This window comes from Anser brachyrhynchus (genome assembly GCF_964034855.1).
Source record: "Anser brachyrhynchus genome assembly, chromosome: 3".
In the NCBI taxonomy this organism is placed as follows: Eukaryota; Metazoa; Chordata; class Aves; order Anseriformes; family Anatidae; genus Anser; species Anser brachyrhynchus.
In genome coordinates, this window is record NC_137696.1 from 52,788,987 (window position 1) to 52,808,751 (window position 19,765).

At 33.8% G+C, this 19,765-nt stretch overlaps 1 protein-coding gene across 1 annotated transcript in view; it reads right to left on the reverse strand.

Moving 5' to 3' along the window:
* The window catches only part of PACRG (parkin coregulated), a 220,389-nt gene that overhangs the window by 103,978 nt on the left and 96,646 nt on the right, over window positions 1-19,765 (reverse strand). Inside the window, exon 4 of the mRNA XM_080584799.1 lies at window positions 195-366. Coding sequence (XP_080440925.1) covers window positions 195-366 — 172 coding nt within the window. The remainder of the gene's footprint in view (window positions 1-194; window positions 367-19,765) is intronic.

The window sequence follows — 19,765 nt, forward strand, 5'->3', positions numbered from 1 at the left end:
CACCTACCAGGTGATTGAAGGCATAAGCCTTCTGGCCTTATACCTTACAATTTATTCAGGTTTGCATTGTATGTATGGCCTGTCATGTTTTATTGCTTAATTAGCAACTTGTCAAAAATCTACAATGTATAAGTGCAATTTTAGTTGCTTATTTTTGTTTTGTTTGTTTTTATTTTCCACACATCTTTACCTACTTTTTATTGGGATAATGAGCTGAGGAATGACAGGAAGAATCTTGTTTCCACCATGTTCCAGCATGTCATGGATTCCTTGACGTGCAAAAAACTCACATGGAAATGTCATTTCACAAAGCCCATCAAAAAACAAAGGCAGATAATAATGATAGTCCAGCTTCTCAATCTCTACCTGAAAATATAAAATAAATAGTCAAATAAATACAATTATACAAAACTAATGCGACATGATCAGCCTGATAGATAATTACTGCCATCTACACAAGTATGTTTAGATAATAATGAGTTTGTATCACTGCAGAATAACATTAAGTCTCCAATATGGTTTATCATCAGATAAATGAAATACAGAAATATTAGACCTAAAGATCAGAATGAAAATTAATATGCTCCAACATATTTTCTGAATAGCTGACACTCAAATCATTTGTTTAGATGAAACCAGAGGTTCACATATCTGAAATTAGAAATTGAAGGCTTTCTGGTAAGTCAGTTCCAGACTCTGATATTCTCGCTTATACCTTACTTTGTAAGTCACCCACACAAATTAATGCAGCTATTTTAAGAATAACATTCTATTTACTTCAGAAATATCTGATCTTTATGTTTTCACTTGGACATTTATAAGAACAAATAAGAAAGAATCCTGTAACCAAAAAATATCCAGCATCGCACAAGTATCCGTATTTATACTGAATCTGCAACTTCGTAGGATATTCGTAGGATATCTGCAACTTCGTAGGATTATTTACCTAAACTTATTTACTATTGATTTCAGGAACAGAATTCTAAAGAAATTCCATGGGTCTCTACTGTGAAAACAGGTAAAGAAAAACTGAATAAAACCTATGCTTAATAGGAACCTCCCTCCATTCCTAAAATAGAAAGTGTGCTAACCATACCATGATAATGAATTTGTAAGTGATTTCACACTCTATCCAAGTATTCTTCCCCGTTCTTTCTTCTACATACCATCAACCTGATGTTACATACACTCAGGAAAGCCAGAAAGAACCAGAAGTTGCTTGCTTTCAGTCTCTTAGAGCTCTGAGTATAGCTAAGCTTGGCTCAACAGCCAGGCACTTTCCCTAAACACAGTAAGATCCTCAAAATCACTGAGAGACCAATCCACCACTTCAGGCAACCGCTTCCTTGAAACACTACTTAGCCCCTACCCTATTTTTCCAGTGATATTATATTTTGAAATTTGGTAGGTGCTTCTTCCTTCACACTCAACAAGCTTTGTCACAGACTATGTTGAAGCTCAAAAAATCCTAAAGAAAAGTTAGTCAGGTTAAGCAAACCAATCCCCAGCCCTCGATTCCTGAATATCTTTTGGGAATAGAATTCTCACTTGAATTGTGGAAGTCAAGCAAGTAGCAGACACACATTCTCTGCCGCTGTCATTCATTTTCCTCCCTGCTTGACTCTGAGCAGACCTGAATATCTTGCATATCTTAGCTACTGACTGGACCACTTCAGTCTTTTAAGTTGAAACTGATTCATCTATGATAAATGAAAATTAATCATAGAATAACCCAAGTTGGTAGGGAACATCATTGAGTCCAACTCCTGGGTCCATGCAGGACCACCCAAAAATCAAACCGTATGTCTAAGCATTGTCCAAACACTTGATTTCTGACAGGCTTGATGCCATTACAACTTCCCTGGGGAGCCTGTTCCAGCCTCTTCATCCTCTCAAAGAACCTTTCCTAACACCCAGCCTGACCCTCCCCTGTCCCAGCCCCATGCCGTTCCCTCGGGTCCTGTCGCTGTCCCCAGAGAGCAGAGCTCAGCGCCTGCCCCTCCGCTCCCCTCGTGAGGGAGCTGCAGGCCGCCATGAGGCCTCCCCTCAGCCTGCTCTGCTCTGGGCTGGGCTGAACAAACCAAGGGACCTCAGCTGCTCCTTGTACATTTAAATGGAAGAGGTACTTGAAAATAACACTGATTTTTAACCTCTAACAACAGGCTAAAAAGAATGAATGCATTATACCTATTTACCTACAAATGTGAATGAAATCAAGTCCTTGTAGTGAACCATACAGAGGAAGGAATAAAAAAAAATAATTAAACATTCCTACAGGAGAACCCAAAACACCACATATGATGGCTTCTCTGTGTGTTTTGCTTGTTGGCTTTTTGTTTAAGAACGGAAAACACCTTCATCAGATGCTTTTAGGGTCAATATTCCATGGTCAATTCATGTGAAAGTTCAAAAATAACTATACCAAGCAAGCACATATGAAGATCTTTACAAAACACTTAATAATAAGATATCTAAATTCTTGATACTAATTTTTTTGGGGGTATTTCTTGAGTATACAGCATGCTACGGACAATGCTTATGAACTGGTAAAATAAGTGAGCCCACACAGTGACTGAGAACAGAAGATCTAGCAACTACAAACTTCTGGTAAAAAGCCTAATTCAGAAACCAAATTATTCACTACAGAGAGAAGCCTGTATCATGGAAGAAATGGTCAGGTGGTCAAAAAAGCTTTGATGAAGTAGGACCATGAAGACCCAATTTTTTCTTGTTCTTTGTCAATAGGAAAATAAGATGTCCTTCAATATTTCTCTTTTTAACTTCTCTATAGTTTACATAATTATTTGATTGCATTTCAATTATTGAATGTTCCACTTTCAGAAAAATTAAAACAAAACATACAATGTTTACTTGTATCTGGGGAAAAGCTTTAGGCATGAAAATGAAGATACACAATTAGTACAATGAAAAATGCCTTTATCAGATTTTTTTTTTTAATCCATTCCTTATATGCACTTTGGACAACTCTTTCAAAATTACAAACTATTTCCATGGAAATACACACCTTTGTTACGTTACTGAATCAAGATTTGCAACTATTTTGCTCAAATCACATGTAATAGAATCCCTTATGTTTTTTCTTCCTCTCTCTACTAATATCTCATCTATTCTGTACAGTTGTTATCTTTTTTTTCTCAAAGAGGTTCTCATAGTCTGAGCAATTTTTCTTACCTTTTCTTTCCCCTTGAAATATGCTTTTTGCATTCCAGACACGAGGAAAGATTATGTGTTCAAAAGCTTGTTCGGTGGGTTTTTTTGTATATTTGTTTGTTTGTTTTCCAGTGACAATAACTGGTCAATAAAAGATATTACCTTTGATATTACCTTTAGCTACCAACATTGTCTTACAGTTATACATTTTTTATACATAGGATGACACATTAACTTTAAGGACAACATGATTTCTGGTTTTAAAAATACTTTTTTTTTTTTCACATGACACAAATGCTTGATTTTGAAACAAAATTTCTACACAACACAGGTATTTCAAGCATTACATAATAAAGCATTTGTGTATACTCCTTACCTTTCAGTTGGTTCCAAAGCCATCAGTGGATGGCTACTGGCATGGCTCTGAAAAGGACTCTGATTTCTATCTCATTTCTTGAAGTGTCAGCTGTCCAAGCATACAACTAATTTTTACTTAGCATTTTGTGCCCTATAATAACTCCCACAATATGGAAGCCAGAAATATTTTGTCTTACATTCTATGTTGTGAAACCTTTTCCTTCTGTATTTACTATTTAGCTTTTAAAAGTGGCTATTATACAGCTGTACAGAGAAAAATGTGATTTTTCTGCTTACTCCCACAAAATTCTTCTGTTGTTCACATCCACCCACAAATAATGCTGATTAAAGCTCAAATTCTTGGCAAAACTTGTCCACATCTGACAACAATGCTGCAGCTACAGATTTTAATAAGTCTCAAAATAAGTATTATGAACTTCTATACTTTTTTAATAGGGTTGTAAGTTGTGAGAATCCAGAATCTGAATTTCAGCAATTAGGCCAACTAAAAAAAATAAATTATTATAAAATATGATCAGATGATGAAAACCACTGTATTAGCATCAGTAAAATCTGTTTCATTAAATTTCTATGCTACCTATGCATATTACAAGCTGTCTAGGTGAAAAAGAAACAATATACAGTTTATAGTTGTTTTATCAATAGGTATAACACACCAATGCACAACAAGATGCAAGGAAACTAATGGCAGTATCACAATTAGAGATAATTTGTTCTGCAGAAAATCTGTTCCTATGAAGCAGCTAATAGTGAGTGGAAAGTCTGCTGAGAAAATGAAAAGCCAGATGAAGAGTTTACATTGTAAATAGTAAAAATAGTTCCTTGGCTTATCTTCCTGATAAATGAAGAGAGAACTTACTTATTTGAGAGAACTTAAGGTATAGAAGTTTGTCAGTTGGTATGCCATTGGCCTTTCCTAAACAGTCATATTTAAAGCAATATGATAATCTATAAACTGGAAAACAACAGATTATCTGACTTAAGGGAAACAGAAAATGGCAAGAGAGTAACTAGATATGAACTCTAACGGAAAACTTTTAATTTAATGAAACTGAATTTAGAACCTTTTAGAAAAGGTAGATATTTAACTCTGCAGATATTTAACTTCTCACAATAATTTAAATAACAAACTTATTAATTGTACTGCCTAGATTTTGACTTTATACACTTTGCTGATGTTATAGACAGGGCAGATCTTGCCAATATCAAGGAGGGTCACCTAAAAGGAAAACAGAATGACCAAAAATGGTTGAGATATAGGTCATTACAGTATCCCATGCAATGTCAAAGTGACAGACAAGCAAGAATTTCTGCTACAGTACAGGAGTTCACCAACATGATGTAGTAAAACAGCAAAAAGAGTTGAGTAGACCAATTAATCATTATGAACCACCAACACAATGCAGATATGAAAAGGGCAACTATTATTTAAAATGTATCAGATATTTCTAGTACAGATAGGAAAGCATTACTATTATTATACAGGGAACTAGTGAGATTGCACCTGTTATTATTATCAATTTACCCTATATATTTATATTTATCCTACTACAAAACAACCAGATTATATTCCCATGAATTCCTCATGGTAAGTAACAGGGACAAGCTGGCACATAAGAATACATCAAACTGGGGAAAAAAATAAAGTAAAAAGGAAAACAAATGTTTTTTAACTTTTTATTGTCTATCTGAACTCTAATCACATTAGATTATCAGAATCAAGTGGTTTCTAGAAAAGCATGAAAAATATGTTATCCTAATACACCCGAGTGTTCCATTGTTTTCCTTACACAGTTTTATTAATATGTTGTAAAAGTTCCACAAGCACACTAAATGTTAAACTTTAGAGTAAGACAGAAAGAGATATATTGTTTCTCTACATTTTACTCATCTCTTTTATTTGCAATTGCCTAATATAAGCGTTACATGATGTGCAAAGATAATTTGCATTCATAGGAGCCATGCAGTTATAAGAATCATGCAATTTACAATTTTGCAAGCATTTAATTAGACACCAGTGGACACCTTTCTGAAAAGGAAAACAAAGAGGATAACACTGTCCCAGAAGAAGAAAAGGCTAAGTGGAGATAAATCCCTCCCACCTCGAAGGCAGAGGCTGAAGGTAGAAGAACAATAAGGAGGTTGCTGGAAGACTCTGGCTACCTTTTGGAGGCATATGTATTGATCTTCGCTTATCTACTCTGTGCAACGTGCAGTTCATTTTAAACCATACTTGAAGAACAGTGGGTGACTTTGACCATCCCAGCAAGACACATACAATGTATTGTGTCAGTACAGAATCATTTAAAATTAACTTATATACCCTCATTTCTTGCTCAAAGAATATTTGCTACCACTTTAATAAGATGAAACTTAACATTCTTACTTTAATTTTTAAGAATGAATTATGAAGAATGAATTATAAATCAGGAAAGAAAGTCAACTGATTCTATCTCATTCAGAAGGAGTGGCCAAGCAATTGTTTTCTCATTTGTTGGCATTAATTTCCTTTCTCTTTGACAATTATTCATGCAAAGCTATCTTTCAAATTAACTTAAAATTCTTTGGCATTTATGCAAATAACACAAAAATAGAAAAAAAGCAGATAAGCAGGAAGACTGGGATAAAACCACACAGCAAAAAATGTCTGTGGCCAAAATTAAAATCAACTATCCAAAGATTTATTTTGTTTTAATAATTCAGACATGGCATAAAATAGCGGGAAACCTTCCACAATGTATGTAATGCACAACTAAAATCATCCATCTATTGAATTTTGTCGTAAGTTTCAGACATAATGAAAAATTGATCATTTTGTGGCTCTAGAAATTGTGAAAACTTTTAAAACATCATTATGCATTAATATTTGCATTTTCATACACAATATATATTGTAAAATATAATAAAAATGCAGAAACCAAACGGCTGAAAAGCAAATTAGAATAGTGATTTCTCATGATAAGAGTGTTCTGTGAGACTGTTCCTACCACCTTCTCTTGACAATTATCTCTAGGTGGGAAAGTGGGCAGAAAACCTCTAATATAGAGAATAAAATAGCAGTACTCTGTTCACTTTGTTAACTAGAAAAATAAGAAGAGGTATTTCCTCAAATGCTCTAAGGTGAGTCTACATTAGTGTATTTCTTTGGAGCAGTTGTGCAATTTCAAAGTTAACCCTAAAGGGAACAGGTGCATCTTGTGTGCAGGAAATGTGGTTCTGTATATAGATGTGATCAATTTATTTCTTATTTAAGCCTTTGCCATTATTCCTTTATTCTGAGCACACTAAAGGGGTTACGTATGGCTCTCTACAGCAACAGAGAAGTTATACTCTCACTCACAAATTGCAAAAACACATTGTGATGGGGGAATTCTGAGCACTGTCAGAGAAAAAAAAAATCAAACCCAAAAAAACTACACCTATCATGCACCTATTACAATCAGCATGTTTTTAGGTTTTATTCCTATCCTACCAACAAAGAAAGAGTTTTTACATCACATAAATCTCCAAAGATGTACCTGCATATTTTTGGATAGCATTATTATTAAGCATGGAAAATTGTACAAAACAGGAAGGAAGACACAGTCCTCTCAGTAAATTCACAGTCTATTCACTCATTTCTTATCATGCAGTTAATCTTATTGATTTCACATGACATTCGCAAAATTCTCTTAATGAGAACAACCTACTTTTGGGGTTGATCTTTTTTTTAAAAGAATCTATAGTTCCAAGAAGTATAATCAGAATCCTAAATGTACAAGAGCCCACTGACTCAATTGGTTGTCTCATAACTTTAGTAAGAACTGAGAAGCTGTTTTCTGACACTAACTGACAGGTTTTATATGTCTCTTGCTCTTATGAAACAGGCTTGCTAGACACAGAGCAGAAATCTGTAGACTGTACTCTGGAGATTCAGCTTATTAAAAGCAATCTAAGGGACAGTTTTAAGAGTTAAAATAATAGACAAATGATATCTGGTTCTAGATATTGAATTAGGATTTCAAAAAGCTTTCAATAGAGTCCTTTTCAGGATATTATTAAGTTAACTTAGTAGCCACAGGAGGCAAAATGAAGTCCTTTCATGAATTAAAAGCTGGTTACAGTACAAGAAACAAAAACATTAATGGTGGAGTGCCCTGGGGATTCGTAGAAATAATGCTGCTTAGTATATTATCACAGGCCACAATTTAAAATTAAAAATATTACTCAGAATGATAGAAATGATGGAGTATTGCAAACAATTGAAATTGACTGACAAAATGAAATGATTTACCAATGTGATAAAGATAGAATGTAAGATAGAAAAGTAAAAACTGTAAATTATTTTTACAATTTGTAATGCTGCAGCTTCTGGTAATTGCATTTATCAATATTAAGGCCCATTCATGTTTGTAACTATGAATACTTTTTAAAATTTTATTATTCTAATTGTCTTTTCTAATTGCTACCATCTTGAATCTTCTGAAAGCCATAAAAATTTCTGACCTCTGGAATGCGATTTTGAAAGAAGACTGAAAGGGATACATGCAGCACCAGCCAAGGAAGGATGATAAATTTTTTTATGAACTCCAGTAAAGTAATCTTCTCATAGCGCTTCAGGGGAAAAGTTCATTAAGTTCACGTAAAAAATGAGGGTTATCTGGGAGGAAAGTGAGAACAGTGAAAACAGTTCTCTGCCTCTAGGCTCGGAGCTCCGCTTGTGAGTCTTGCTCTCTGCCTGCTCTGTGAGCAGATGAGTCCTAAGTTCTAAGTTCTCCTCTCTGAGAGGAGTATTCCAGGAGGAAGACGTTTACCATGGAAGGTCAGGTCATCCTCTGGTGACTCATTATTGTTCTATTAATGCCACATTGGTACTGGAAAGACCTAGTTAAAAATTATTGACTGGAGCTGAATAAAAGTTTGTGCTATCTGACCAGAATTATCTGAGATGTCACAATGAGGGAAACTCTTCATAAAAGGTTGGTAGCCAACTTCATCTAATTTTGAATGAATTTAAGTTTACTATCTTTGGTTATACCTCTTCCACCATTAAAACATGCAGGAACCGAGATCTACTGTATATTAAATACATACAATGAAATCTAAATGATTTATAGTATGGATTCAGATGAGGGAATAATCTGTCACAGCAAACTGCATTATACAAAAGATGGTAAAGCAAGCTGTTACTGTCAGCACATTTGCTGAACTAATTTCTGAAAGGAAATAAACACACAATTATCAGTTTAAAAATCAAAACACTGACATTTAGTCAATCTCTTGCCAGACCTAGACTATCCCATTTTAAAAATCAAGTAACAAATGTAAGCAAGATGCACAGACTCCTGGACATTCCTCCATTTCCCGGAAGCCCTGGCACAGGGCTCCTAACTGGACTTTATTTCCATACTGATCAAGCTTATTTGAAAAACAAATATGTTTAAAGGTGACCCAATTACTCAGGACCTCTAATGGTAAATCTCTAAAATTTACTGAGACCTATTGGTATCACTAATGTAACTAAGTAACAAATCAAATTTCAATAGAGTTCAAGAAACTGGTCAGTTTGTACCAGGCACATTTTGGTCACTATAATAAAATGATATTTTAAATAATATTATATATATATATATACATGTGTATATATACATGAATATGATATTTTAATAGCATATCATGTAAAAAGGTATCATAGTAATATTTAATACTAGTTAGGATATTATATATGGTAAAATGTATAAAAAACCTTTGTTTTCAGAAGGGTGGATAAGTTTACTCCAGTAACTTGAATACTTTAAGGTGTGTATGCCTCTCTAATATCTGGAATACTTTACTCTCCTGGAATAGGTTATAGACAGAAAAAACATACTTCCAGCAAGGTGAAGAAAAGAATAGGTAAAAAATGTCTGACCGATATGGTAGCTGCCCCATAGTCACAAGAACTATATTCATCTCTATACTGTTTAACAGGATCTCTTAAGGGTGGAAACTTCAGTTAAGTCCTTATTGATGCTGAAGACCAAAGGCTGATAGAAGACCAAGGGATTTTAAGAGAGTGCCAAGAAGCTTTAAGTGTTCTCTGGCATACACTGACAAAGCAATTGCATTAACTGATGGTTTTTTGACTCACAACTCCTGAAAGTCATCCCCCAACTTTCAAAGTTATTTAGTGGTATATCCATTTGGGAATCTGCTCCATTGGTCCAATAGGCTCATTTGTTCCAATTTCCCATGTTATAATGATGATGCTCCTCCCCAGGAAAGAGCAATGGCTGAACATTTCAAGAGAACTATCCAGAATCCAGAAAGAAACGTAATAAAATTTATTGCGACAGTTACCATGAAAGCTGTACATCTAGGTCAGTTCTGCACTCACAAGTTCCTGAAAAATGTTGGAGTAAGCAGGACCACAATGTATGAATCTTCACAGACTTCAAGAAGAATACTAAAGGAGGAAAACCAAAGTAGTCTCGTTGTTTGTAAGTATGTCTGAGAAGGAGCATGGACCAAAAGAAGTTTTGAAGCAGAATACTGTCTAAAAAGAAGAGGTCAACCACCAGAAATCCTTTGCCCATGGCCTCCAAGAGTCCTGAAAGACAGCTCTGAATTTATCTCACACTTTTCAGTCATGGTGTGGTGGAATGAGACAATATGCTATGCAATATTGGAAAGTCCCCAGAGGTACACTGCAGATAGATGAATCAAATACAAAGTGAACCAATTCTAGACATTGATAGAGCCTCAGAAATGGAAGGGAATACTACACCATCTGCTGGCTGATACCAAACATTGTGATGGCATTGTCTATTTTAATAGTGAACTATGGAAAGAGATATCCAGGAGATTATTGTAAATTTCAAGGCCAAATTTGGGAACAAACAGATCAGACTGACATAGAGAAGTTAAAAGCCTCTCTTTGTGAAAATCGGTGTCATTCCAAATAAGTCAGAACTCAAGACTGGCTCATAATTTTCAGAATTTATAATCTACAGTGTGACGAAAAGACGTTTCCATGAGGTATAGCTATACATATAACCAGAACAGGGCAGGAGTCATTATCTGACACTGAAAAAACTCTGTCCGAGACTGTGCTAGCTGTGTACTGAACAGTGTCTATGCTCAAGGACATTACATAGTCCCACTACCTTACTAGGATAAATGTGGAGGTTGGCATGAATTGCACAAACTGAGATGAAGAACACAAATACATTTAAAAAAATAATAAAAGTTTGCTTGCACAGCTTTTAAATATTCTATTAAATACATCAAACATATCTGAACAAAATGTTTGGTGCAGATGTATCACTTGAATATTAAGTTGAGCTGATTAGACAATATTACTGTCATGAAGTTAAAAATAAACCTTGCTTTAGAAGAGTACAGTCCCTTGTGGCATCTGACATGGCTGTCTGTGAAATGAGTCACTGAATACAACTCTTACATTAATGGTGTCACTGAAGATGACATTTCATAGGTGAAAAGAAGATACCAAACAGATGACTCAGTAGTCCTTTCTGAATTTGGTACCTACAACAAATCTGCTCAGGTGTATACAGATATGGCCCTTCAAAGGGGCCAACTGTTGATCAAACAAACGCTGACTTAAGACGTTGAATTTAGAACCCCTCCGCCATGTAAATGTTTGCTTTATTAACCATTCATCTGCTCTTTCAGGAAAAAAACTCTTTCCAAACTGTATTAATTTCAGTAAGATATTCTTTTCTAAATATATGTATTTAAGGTCTGAACATACTGCATATGTTCTTGTAGTGGTTGCCAATATAAAAACCTAACATACAGACATGAACAGACAACAAATTGAAGATAATACTATATTATTTTTAATATATAATAATTACAACAGTATTTTGAATTTGTATAAAAACCTTAAAAATTGATCCTAATCAACTTTCAAAAGCAGAAGGCAATAGGAAATCAGTTAAAACTTAAAGATTTAACTTGCATTAAAGATTTATTCTTGCACTCTTAGCTCAAAATTTGACTTCTCCCCATAGAAAACGAGGATCTTGTTTACTAAGTTTATTTAGTATGTATTATCCTTGCACAGAAATACTTTAAATTCGAACCATCCACCATACTGACTAAAGAAGTTTTTTGAGGCTAGATGAATATGTTCTGAAAACTATTGAAAAGGAAAAGCTACCGTGGAGGCTCAGATAAATAACATTAATAGACTATGGCAATGAAAGTTCTGGCTGATCCTTGATTTTCTTTGAAAGCAATAAAATGTGTAAACCAAAGACAAATTTGAAGAAAGTAAACTAATCTTAAGTAAAATAACTAACAGTAAAATGGTTGCTAGTCCTATGCTTTATTATCTCTGCAGTTTTCTTTATTATCTCTCCAGTTTTCACTAGATGAAATGAGCTCAGATCATTGGATTTTTAAACTGTCCTTGAAACAAATACAGTGAGGAGGTCAACATGTCATGGTGTATCTGTCTATAAGTTATATTACTGATATGCATTCTACATATGTATCCTTATACATTTACTTAATAAAATTTTTTATAAACACTTTTGAGAGTTTTGTATACTGTAGATTCACTAGGACTGCTCTTCTATTTTCACATTGACCAGATGAATAAATGGCAAGAAATTTCATGAGAAGGAAACTTAAGAACTCACTCTTACGCATGTGATTTTTTTTTCTTTTGAAACAATTTGCTGGCCATAGCTATATTCATTCACATTTAAGTAGCATAGATAAGTAAGCAATATTAGTAAGACATAGTCAGACAAAAAATAAATGGACTAAAACCAATATCAAGTATAAAAGTAAGATTATCAGTTAAAAAACCTTTCTACTTGGTTCCCAGGTCACCACATGAAATAAAACTACACAGCTGGGGGAGAAAGGAAATTAATATAGGCAAAATGAGCCTTTGGTTTGGTTTGCATTGTTTTGTGTGTCAGTCATTGAGTAGTTTGTCATGTCAGTGCTCACATGTGGTTTATGTGGACATATGGCTTTATGGTCATGTTTTACGGTCATATTCTTAATAAGCTGGTCCTATGATTTTTGTTACTATTTGGGTTGTAGAGGCTGGATTGACTTGCATTAGTATGCAGCCAACCCTACGCACTCACCAAAAGGAAAAGAAAATAGCTTTGAAAATCAGAGACTGACAGATAAATTCTGGTCATTACCCATTTAAATAATTTTGTGCAGCGAAAAGGGTTATTTTCACAGTAAAGCCTAGTAAGACATGCTGCTAAATTATAAGTAGGCTTCACTAACACAATGGGAATCTCTAACTATAGAAGCCTAAGTAGACAGTGATCATGCAATGAAGAAGTTCCTCACGTTTTTTCTTCCCCACACCTATGGTATTAGCTATCACTATCACATGGTGTGTTTGCCATGAAGTACAGTGTAACCTTAGCAATCTTACCAGGAATTCTTCACTCATTCTGGAGAAAAAGAGAATAAAAAAACAGAAAGGGTACCCTGGACTGAATCCCAAAGCAGTAGCACTACACTAGGCTTTAATTACTCAAGTTATCCCACTGTCTAACTACTAAAATAGTGCTATGTAATGCAGGAAAATATAAATGATGATCTGTTTTTTTAACCACTGCACAAAATTTTCAATATTGGTATATTTCATTAAACACTGAATACAAATTTTGTACTGCTGTGTCAAGTTTTCCATTGTTGTAATGCTATTTCAGTAATTTAAATTCACTGTCTGGAAGATGCAGTGAAATTATTAGGTGTGTCAGCGACAAATTTTTCTATACAAACCTCTCTTTGGACTAAGCTGAGGCATTTGTGTAAAAGAGTACATAGCACTATTTGTATTGTTTTAGCATTGAGGCAGAAAGTTAATTTTGCTGTGTAACAAGCTACAAATAAAAAGCTTGTCATTTTTTTTTTTTCCTTTGGGAACGTGTTTTGTGTCAATGCATTATATGCCAATGCATCATATGCCAGCCTACTCCCACAGTGGACTATTGTAAGCCCAGCTGAGATTGAAATGTACTATAAAGGCTAATATAGACATACATTTATGTTAAATGTAATATAAATCAAAAAAGTGGAATAATAAGAATGAGTGGAACCTGAGAATGTTTTATATTAATAGCTGTCAAATGGATTGTGGAAAGTAAACTTGAAAACAGGGAGAATTTCTGGAAGACTATACAAAATTTATGACAATATTTTTTTCACTATTTACTATAACATCATTCTTAGGTTATCAGTTATGTCTAACAATACCTCAGTAGCCACACAATTATCCATATTTCTGCAGGAATCAAATAGTTTTAAGCACGTAATTATTCAAAATCCTCTTAATTTTTAAAAAGAATAACAAATGTTTTAATTATTTGAATAATCCAAATTATATTTGATAGACCATTCAGTGGCTGCTACAGTGCTCACAGTTTTATTCCTATAATATGAAACTCAGTAAGATCAATTAAATCTTACAACAATTTCATCTAATCACACCAGACAAGCATTCAAGATGAATATTATCATAGAATAATGAACACTAAAAATAATTAAACATATTGGGATTTAAGTGATCATAATCAAATTTCAGACTTAATACTCTGTTAAGATTGATGTTTCTGTTTTTATCTCCGTTGGCATTATCAGCATAACAAAAGATGCCTTCTTGAGAATATCTAGAGAGACCAAAGTAAGATTTCTTGTATTTAGATATCAACAGTTTTAGTGTAAAAAACATTTTATTCTGTTTTACTAATAAAAAATGATCTCATATTGTGTGCAAGATCTGGAATGTCAATGGAGAATTAGGGGACATGACGTTAGGGTAATTCTTTGTGGGTACTGGAGACAAAAGATTAAATATTTTATAACTGAGCCACTAGTTCAAGCTTCAATAGCCATCTATGCAAATTCAATTGATGTTGCTAGTTCTTCATCAGAGGTAAAGTGAACTTGTCTAGCAGTCTGAAGGATGATAAGTATTGACCTACAATTTCAGAGAATGAATTTACCTTCTAAACTCAGATTCCTTGTCACCTTTTCAGATAAAAGTAGAAAGGTTGGATAGTTTAGCACACACTACAACCCCCAACAGTGTTACTTATGCACATGAACACTGAGAAGAGGAAGGAGACTGTGGAAAAAGTGGAAAAGGATAAAGGGATACTAGCAAGTAGGTTCCAAAATGAGAAATCTGCTATTCTGAGTCAGAGCAGCAATTTACAAGAGAGAAAGTTCAGACTTGTGACAAAAGAGAAACACGAAATCCTCCAGTTTCTAATCACCAACCAAACTTAAGTTCTGAGATCTGTTCAGTAACTACAGAGGCTGTGACCAAGGTAGGGTTTAAATTACATGTGAAACAAGAACAGGATATCCTGTGCACAGGATAATTCTAAGCTACTTCCAGACACCACATTAGGGAGAGAGTATGAGGACATGTACCACTTCCTCTTTCAACTTCCATCCTCTTTCAAAGGAAAGGACACCTGAACAGGAAGGCTGGAAAGCAGCCCCTGTAAAGCGAGGTTCCGTCTTGTCCCAGGATGTGGTGTGGCAAACAGCTATTTCACAGTTCAGAAATAACCTAAGATTATACCACTATATTCATGACCAGTGAAGCCTATGGAAATCCTTGTTGATAGGTCAGACCCTAAGTATTCAGCTTATTCTAAAGCCTCATTAACTACACTAATTCTGAAATAATGGATTATTGTCATGTATTATCAAACTGATGAAATATCCTGATATAGCAATTTCATGGTACAAAGGAGACAATTTTACACGAGCACTAGCCCTGTGATGGTTCAATCCAGGATCTTTAACTGGAAATGGGTATGGTGTCTAATAAATTTCATTTTGAGACCTCCTGCACTTTTTGTGATACCAGAACAATAACAAGCCACATTCCCTCTTCCTCTGTGCATAGCAAAACTGCCTGAGTATGACTAGCTTTCTCAGAACTAGTCTTTGAGGTCATTTAGCTAGGTCTGTGTTTCAGGTATAAAGTTTAAGGCCTGTTTTTTAATTAAACTCTGAATGGTTGATACCACATTGAAAGTTATTTTTCTCATTTGCATAGGGAGAGAAAATTCTAATTCTAATGCTTCTGAAGATAATGTGTGAGAGCATTGAGATTGGGGCTCTTTGTATTATTCCATGTTTTCATCACTTACACTTTCCTTGACTTACGTTTCTGCTCTACATTCTCAGAATGACAATTCTAAATCTTTAAAAATAGCTCTTTCCATGTCACAGTACCTTCAGCTCCCAGCAGTATTACTTTATCATGCCACTTTATTAAGGGTATCAAAAATACCTAACTACCATATTTAGGAAGAAAAAAAAAAAAGAAAAAAGGAAAAAATAAGTCAAAAAAAAAAAAAGTCAAGGATTAATAACAACTACGTCTAGAGGTGAAACCAACTGCCTATTCTTCACTCAGGTACATCCTAAATAACCTCTATCAAAAGAAACAACCAACCCCTTCATTTCTTCATTACATTATAAGCTCCTCAAGTACAAGAGTATCATTAACTTACAAAATGTATTTAGCATTTTAGGAAAAAATCTTTCTTCCATGCCAAACGTATTCAGGGCTATCAAACTGACTTCAGTTTTGAATTCAGACTTCCTTCAGTGTGCAAAAGCATCGCTGTTTAGCTTTAACACACAATAAAGAAGGTATCTACCAAAACAAACAACAACAGAAAACAGAAATGGGGAATTAACCAACTATCTGTTTGGTGGTAGGGTAGATTTTCTATTACAGACAAATAGCAAACAAAGCCATACTTAATCCATCATTTTGCAAATAAAAGATAACCATATCATCTATCTATCTATGCTGAAGTGTAAGTTATCAAAAACAGCTTCTCATTAGTTGTCATCTCAGAGTAACTTCAAAAGCAGTCCCTGAGCATCCAATAATATCTTTCTGACAACCTCCTTATCTCCTACAAGCTGCTGTGAGAGATGAATCAAACCAGCATGTTATGAAAACTGCTTCATAACAGTGTAAATCAAAGGAATCAAATACTCCCGATCAGTTAACTACTCCTTTTCAGATCATCACATGTTAAACTTAAAACATGAAAAATGTACAGACAATCTACTTCTGGCACCTGAACCCATGTTTGTTTGTTTTTTTTTAAGTATGACAAACAACATGGATATATGGTATATTAAAGATGATGTAAATATACAATTCAAAAATTCAAACCCTTCTAACTGAAATGTGATTTTACATTTCCACATTGAAACATTACATTTTGAAAGTACAGTTAAGAAATTATCATGGACTAAGCTTTCACTTTCCAGATCTTTCATGTGACATACTATTATTATCTACATACACATCTGCTTTGTAAACATATTTGCATTGACAGCTTCCTGAACACATTGCCTCAACACAAATTCAGTCTGCAAAGGATGAAATCACTTAAATATTTGTCGTAGAACACTTCAGTGCTCAAGATAGAAAGAACACTTCAGAACTCAAGATAAATATATTTGTATTTAAATATTTTTACTTGTAGAAAAGTAGGTGGTATGTAAGTTTCATTTTATACATTATTTGTAGCTTTTTAATTTACCTGAACATGCAAAACATTATTATTTTTTTTTAATTCTTTGCTCATACAGAGAAAAATAATAAGGCATAGGATATTAGATAAAATCTCCATGTAGGCCAAAAGCAATAAGTATGACATATTCCATACTACATACAAAACAAGACAATTACACTATGGAGCCCATAAAAGCCCTTGTGTATAAGTATACAGATGCTTGTGTACATTCCTTCTTTATTTTATTTTATTTTATTTTATTTTATTTTATTTTATTTTATTTTATTTTATTTACTGTGCACAAAAGAAGAAGGCAAGGAAAGGAATTTCATCAAGACTTCCAATAATGGTATAAAATACTTGCCAAATGGCAGAGAGAGTAGGAAACCTCTGATGTAAGCAAAATGGAAGAAAACAATTTGTTGAAATTTCATATCCTCAACCATGTAATCTCCAGAAAATCTTTATCAGTGATGATACAGTTCTAGAGCTGCGCATAGCAAGATCCTCCAGGTTTTATTCAGCCTGAACCAAACACCTATGATTTCCAAAAGATTTATTTTGAATTCATCTTCTGCCACAGAGGGACCACTTATGATATTAACCGACAGAGGAAAGATCTAGATCTGGTATTAGACACCTAGCTGACCAAATCATTAAAATTTTTCCTGATGTACAAGAACAGACTGATTCAACAAATATTCCACACATTGAGGATGTAAACATTAGATGACAGGCATCTGTTCACCACTACTGAGAGTTGATATCATCAGCTTTACTTCTCATGCTTTCGAAATTCAAGAGATGTTACAGAAAGGTGCCAACTCCAATGTTATCAGTAGAAATGATTTCATACATTTTGAGTCTCCTGTATTTTTTCCTTTAATTCACTTACATTTGCAGTTTTTACAGCCTCATAATTATATTCTTCCAAAACTAGTAGGATGCTTACAGTGAATGTGATAAGACAAGAATTAAATTATGGAATTAATAAACTTCCAAATATCTGAAACTTGAATGTCTGAAATTGATCTGAAAATGTGACCACTTGAAATAAACAGATTTGTAAATGGGATCGCCATATCAAGTGAACAACACTGTTGACGTTAAATGAGAAGTTTCAGCACATCATAAGATTTTTATACCTTCTATATGCATTTGACATTGAATCTTTAAAGATCACAACAGCTAAAATAAAATATAAAGTGTTTCTTTTAAATAGTGTTAAAAAGCTTGGAAGATACTTCATTCACAGAAGAATCAGTATTTAAGTAATGTAGTGAGGCTTTGTGACAGATAGGAAAACAAATTTGTATAATATGATCAGTTTGATCTTAAAGGTCAAAATGAGAAAAAAAAAATCCATTCAAAGCTAAGAGTAACTTTTGCAATTTTAATATTCTATACCTGCAGCTGCACTGTGTCCTACAATGACAAGTCCTGGGAAATAAACCTAAAGGGTTTAAAAGAATCAAGACAAAGACGCAATATATACAAAAAGGTTTAGGGGCTATTTTATAAGAGAAATTAAATATTCAAAGACGTTCTTTCATATTTTTGTACACCGTTAATTTTGATGAAAATCTAAAGTAATAATATTTGGACTCAGTATCCTTCATATATAATAAGTAACACTTTGATGTCAGCTGCCCTGTTTATGCACAAGTCCAAAATACAGGGTTTATTTCTGATTATCTGTTATTAAAACAATGGCTTTTTAAAATTACTGATATGGCAATTAAAATGCAGTATTTGATACTAAAATAGGCTACAAAGCTCCCCAGCCTGCTGGAAATAGCATTAACTTAGTTATTAACTTTAGTTTCACTTACATAGTTTTTCTTTAGAATTTCATATTTATAAGTAAAAGCCCTTATTTTACTCTTTTATTTTGTGTTTTGAATTTTACATCATGTTGTCTTCGTACTGACCACAAACCTCATTCATAAAGAGTATGGATATTTTTGCTTTTACTCCACATGCAATTTTCTTCACTTTATATTATGTTTATTATGTTCAATAACATTAATCATTTTTTCAACTCACAGTGAGGTTAAAGATGTGGTGATAGGTGGGATCACACCTTGGCAAAACTCTTAATTTAAGTTACTTCCTTCTGAGAAACTGTATGATCTCTGTGAAAGTAAGAATTTTACTGAGTATTGTTTTGGGCAAAGCAGTTTTGTGTTTGTGTGGAAAGGAGGCAGGTCAATTTTGAAAGGAGATAATCGACTTCTAGAAAAAAGGAAAAAGCTTTTGGGTATATGTTCTAGGAAAAAGATTGAAATTAGACTTTTAGTGCAGAGTGAAGGCTAAAAAAGCAGGTGTTTTGTGTAGAAGCTTCTTCTAGTTATTGAATTTCCTTATGTTCAAGAAAGCAAGACTTTATAATTTCTTGTAAATAAATAAATAAATAAAAATGCATTGAAAACATGGTCCCTATTAAATGTTTTACCTCCTAACTGCAAAGACGGACGAAATCTCCAGTTAATCACTTTGGTCAGAAGAGATAACAATAGCAAACCAGAAATGTGTCTAACTGAAAGACAAATACATTATACATAACATTTAAATATACTTGAAGAGGAATACAGTAAGGATATTCATAAAGAAATAAAGTAGTATAGTAGCTATTTTCACATTCACATAAGACTGTACTGTCATGCAACAGACTTATCAAAGGATTCCTG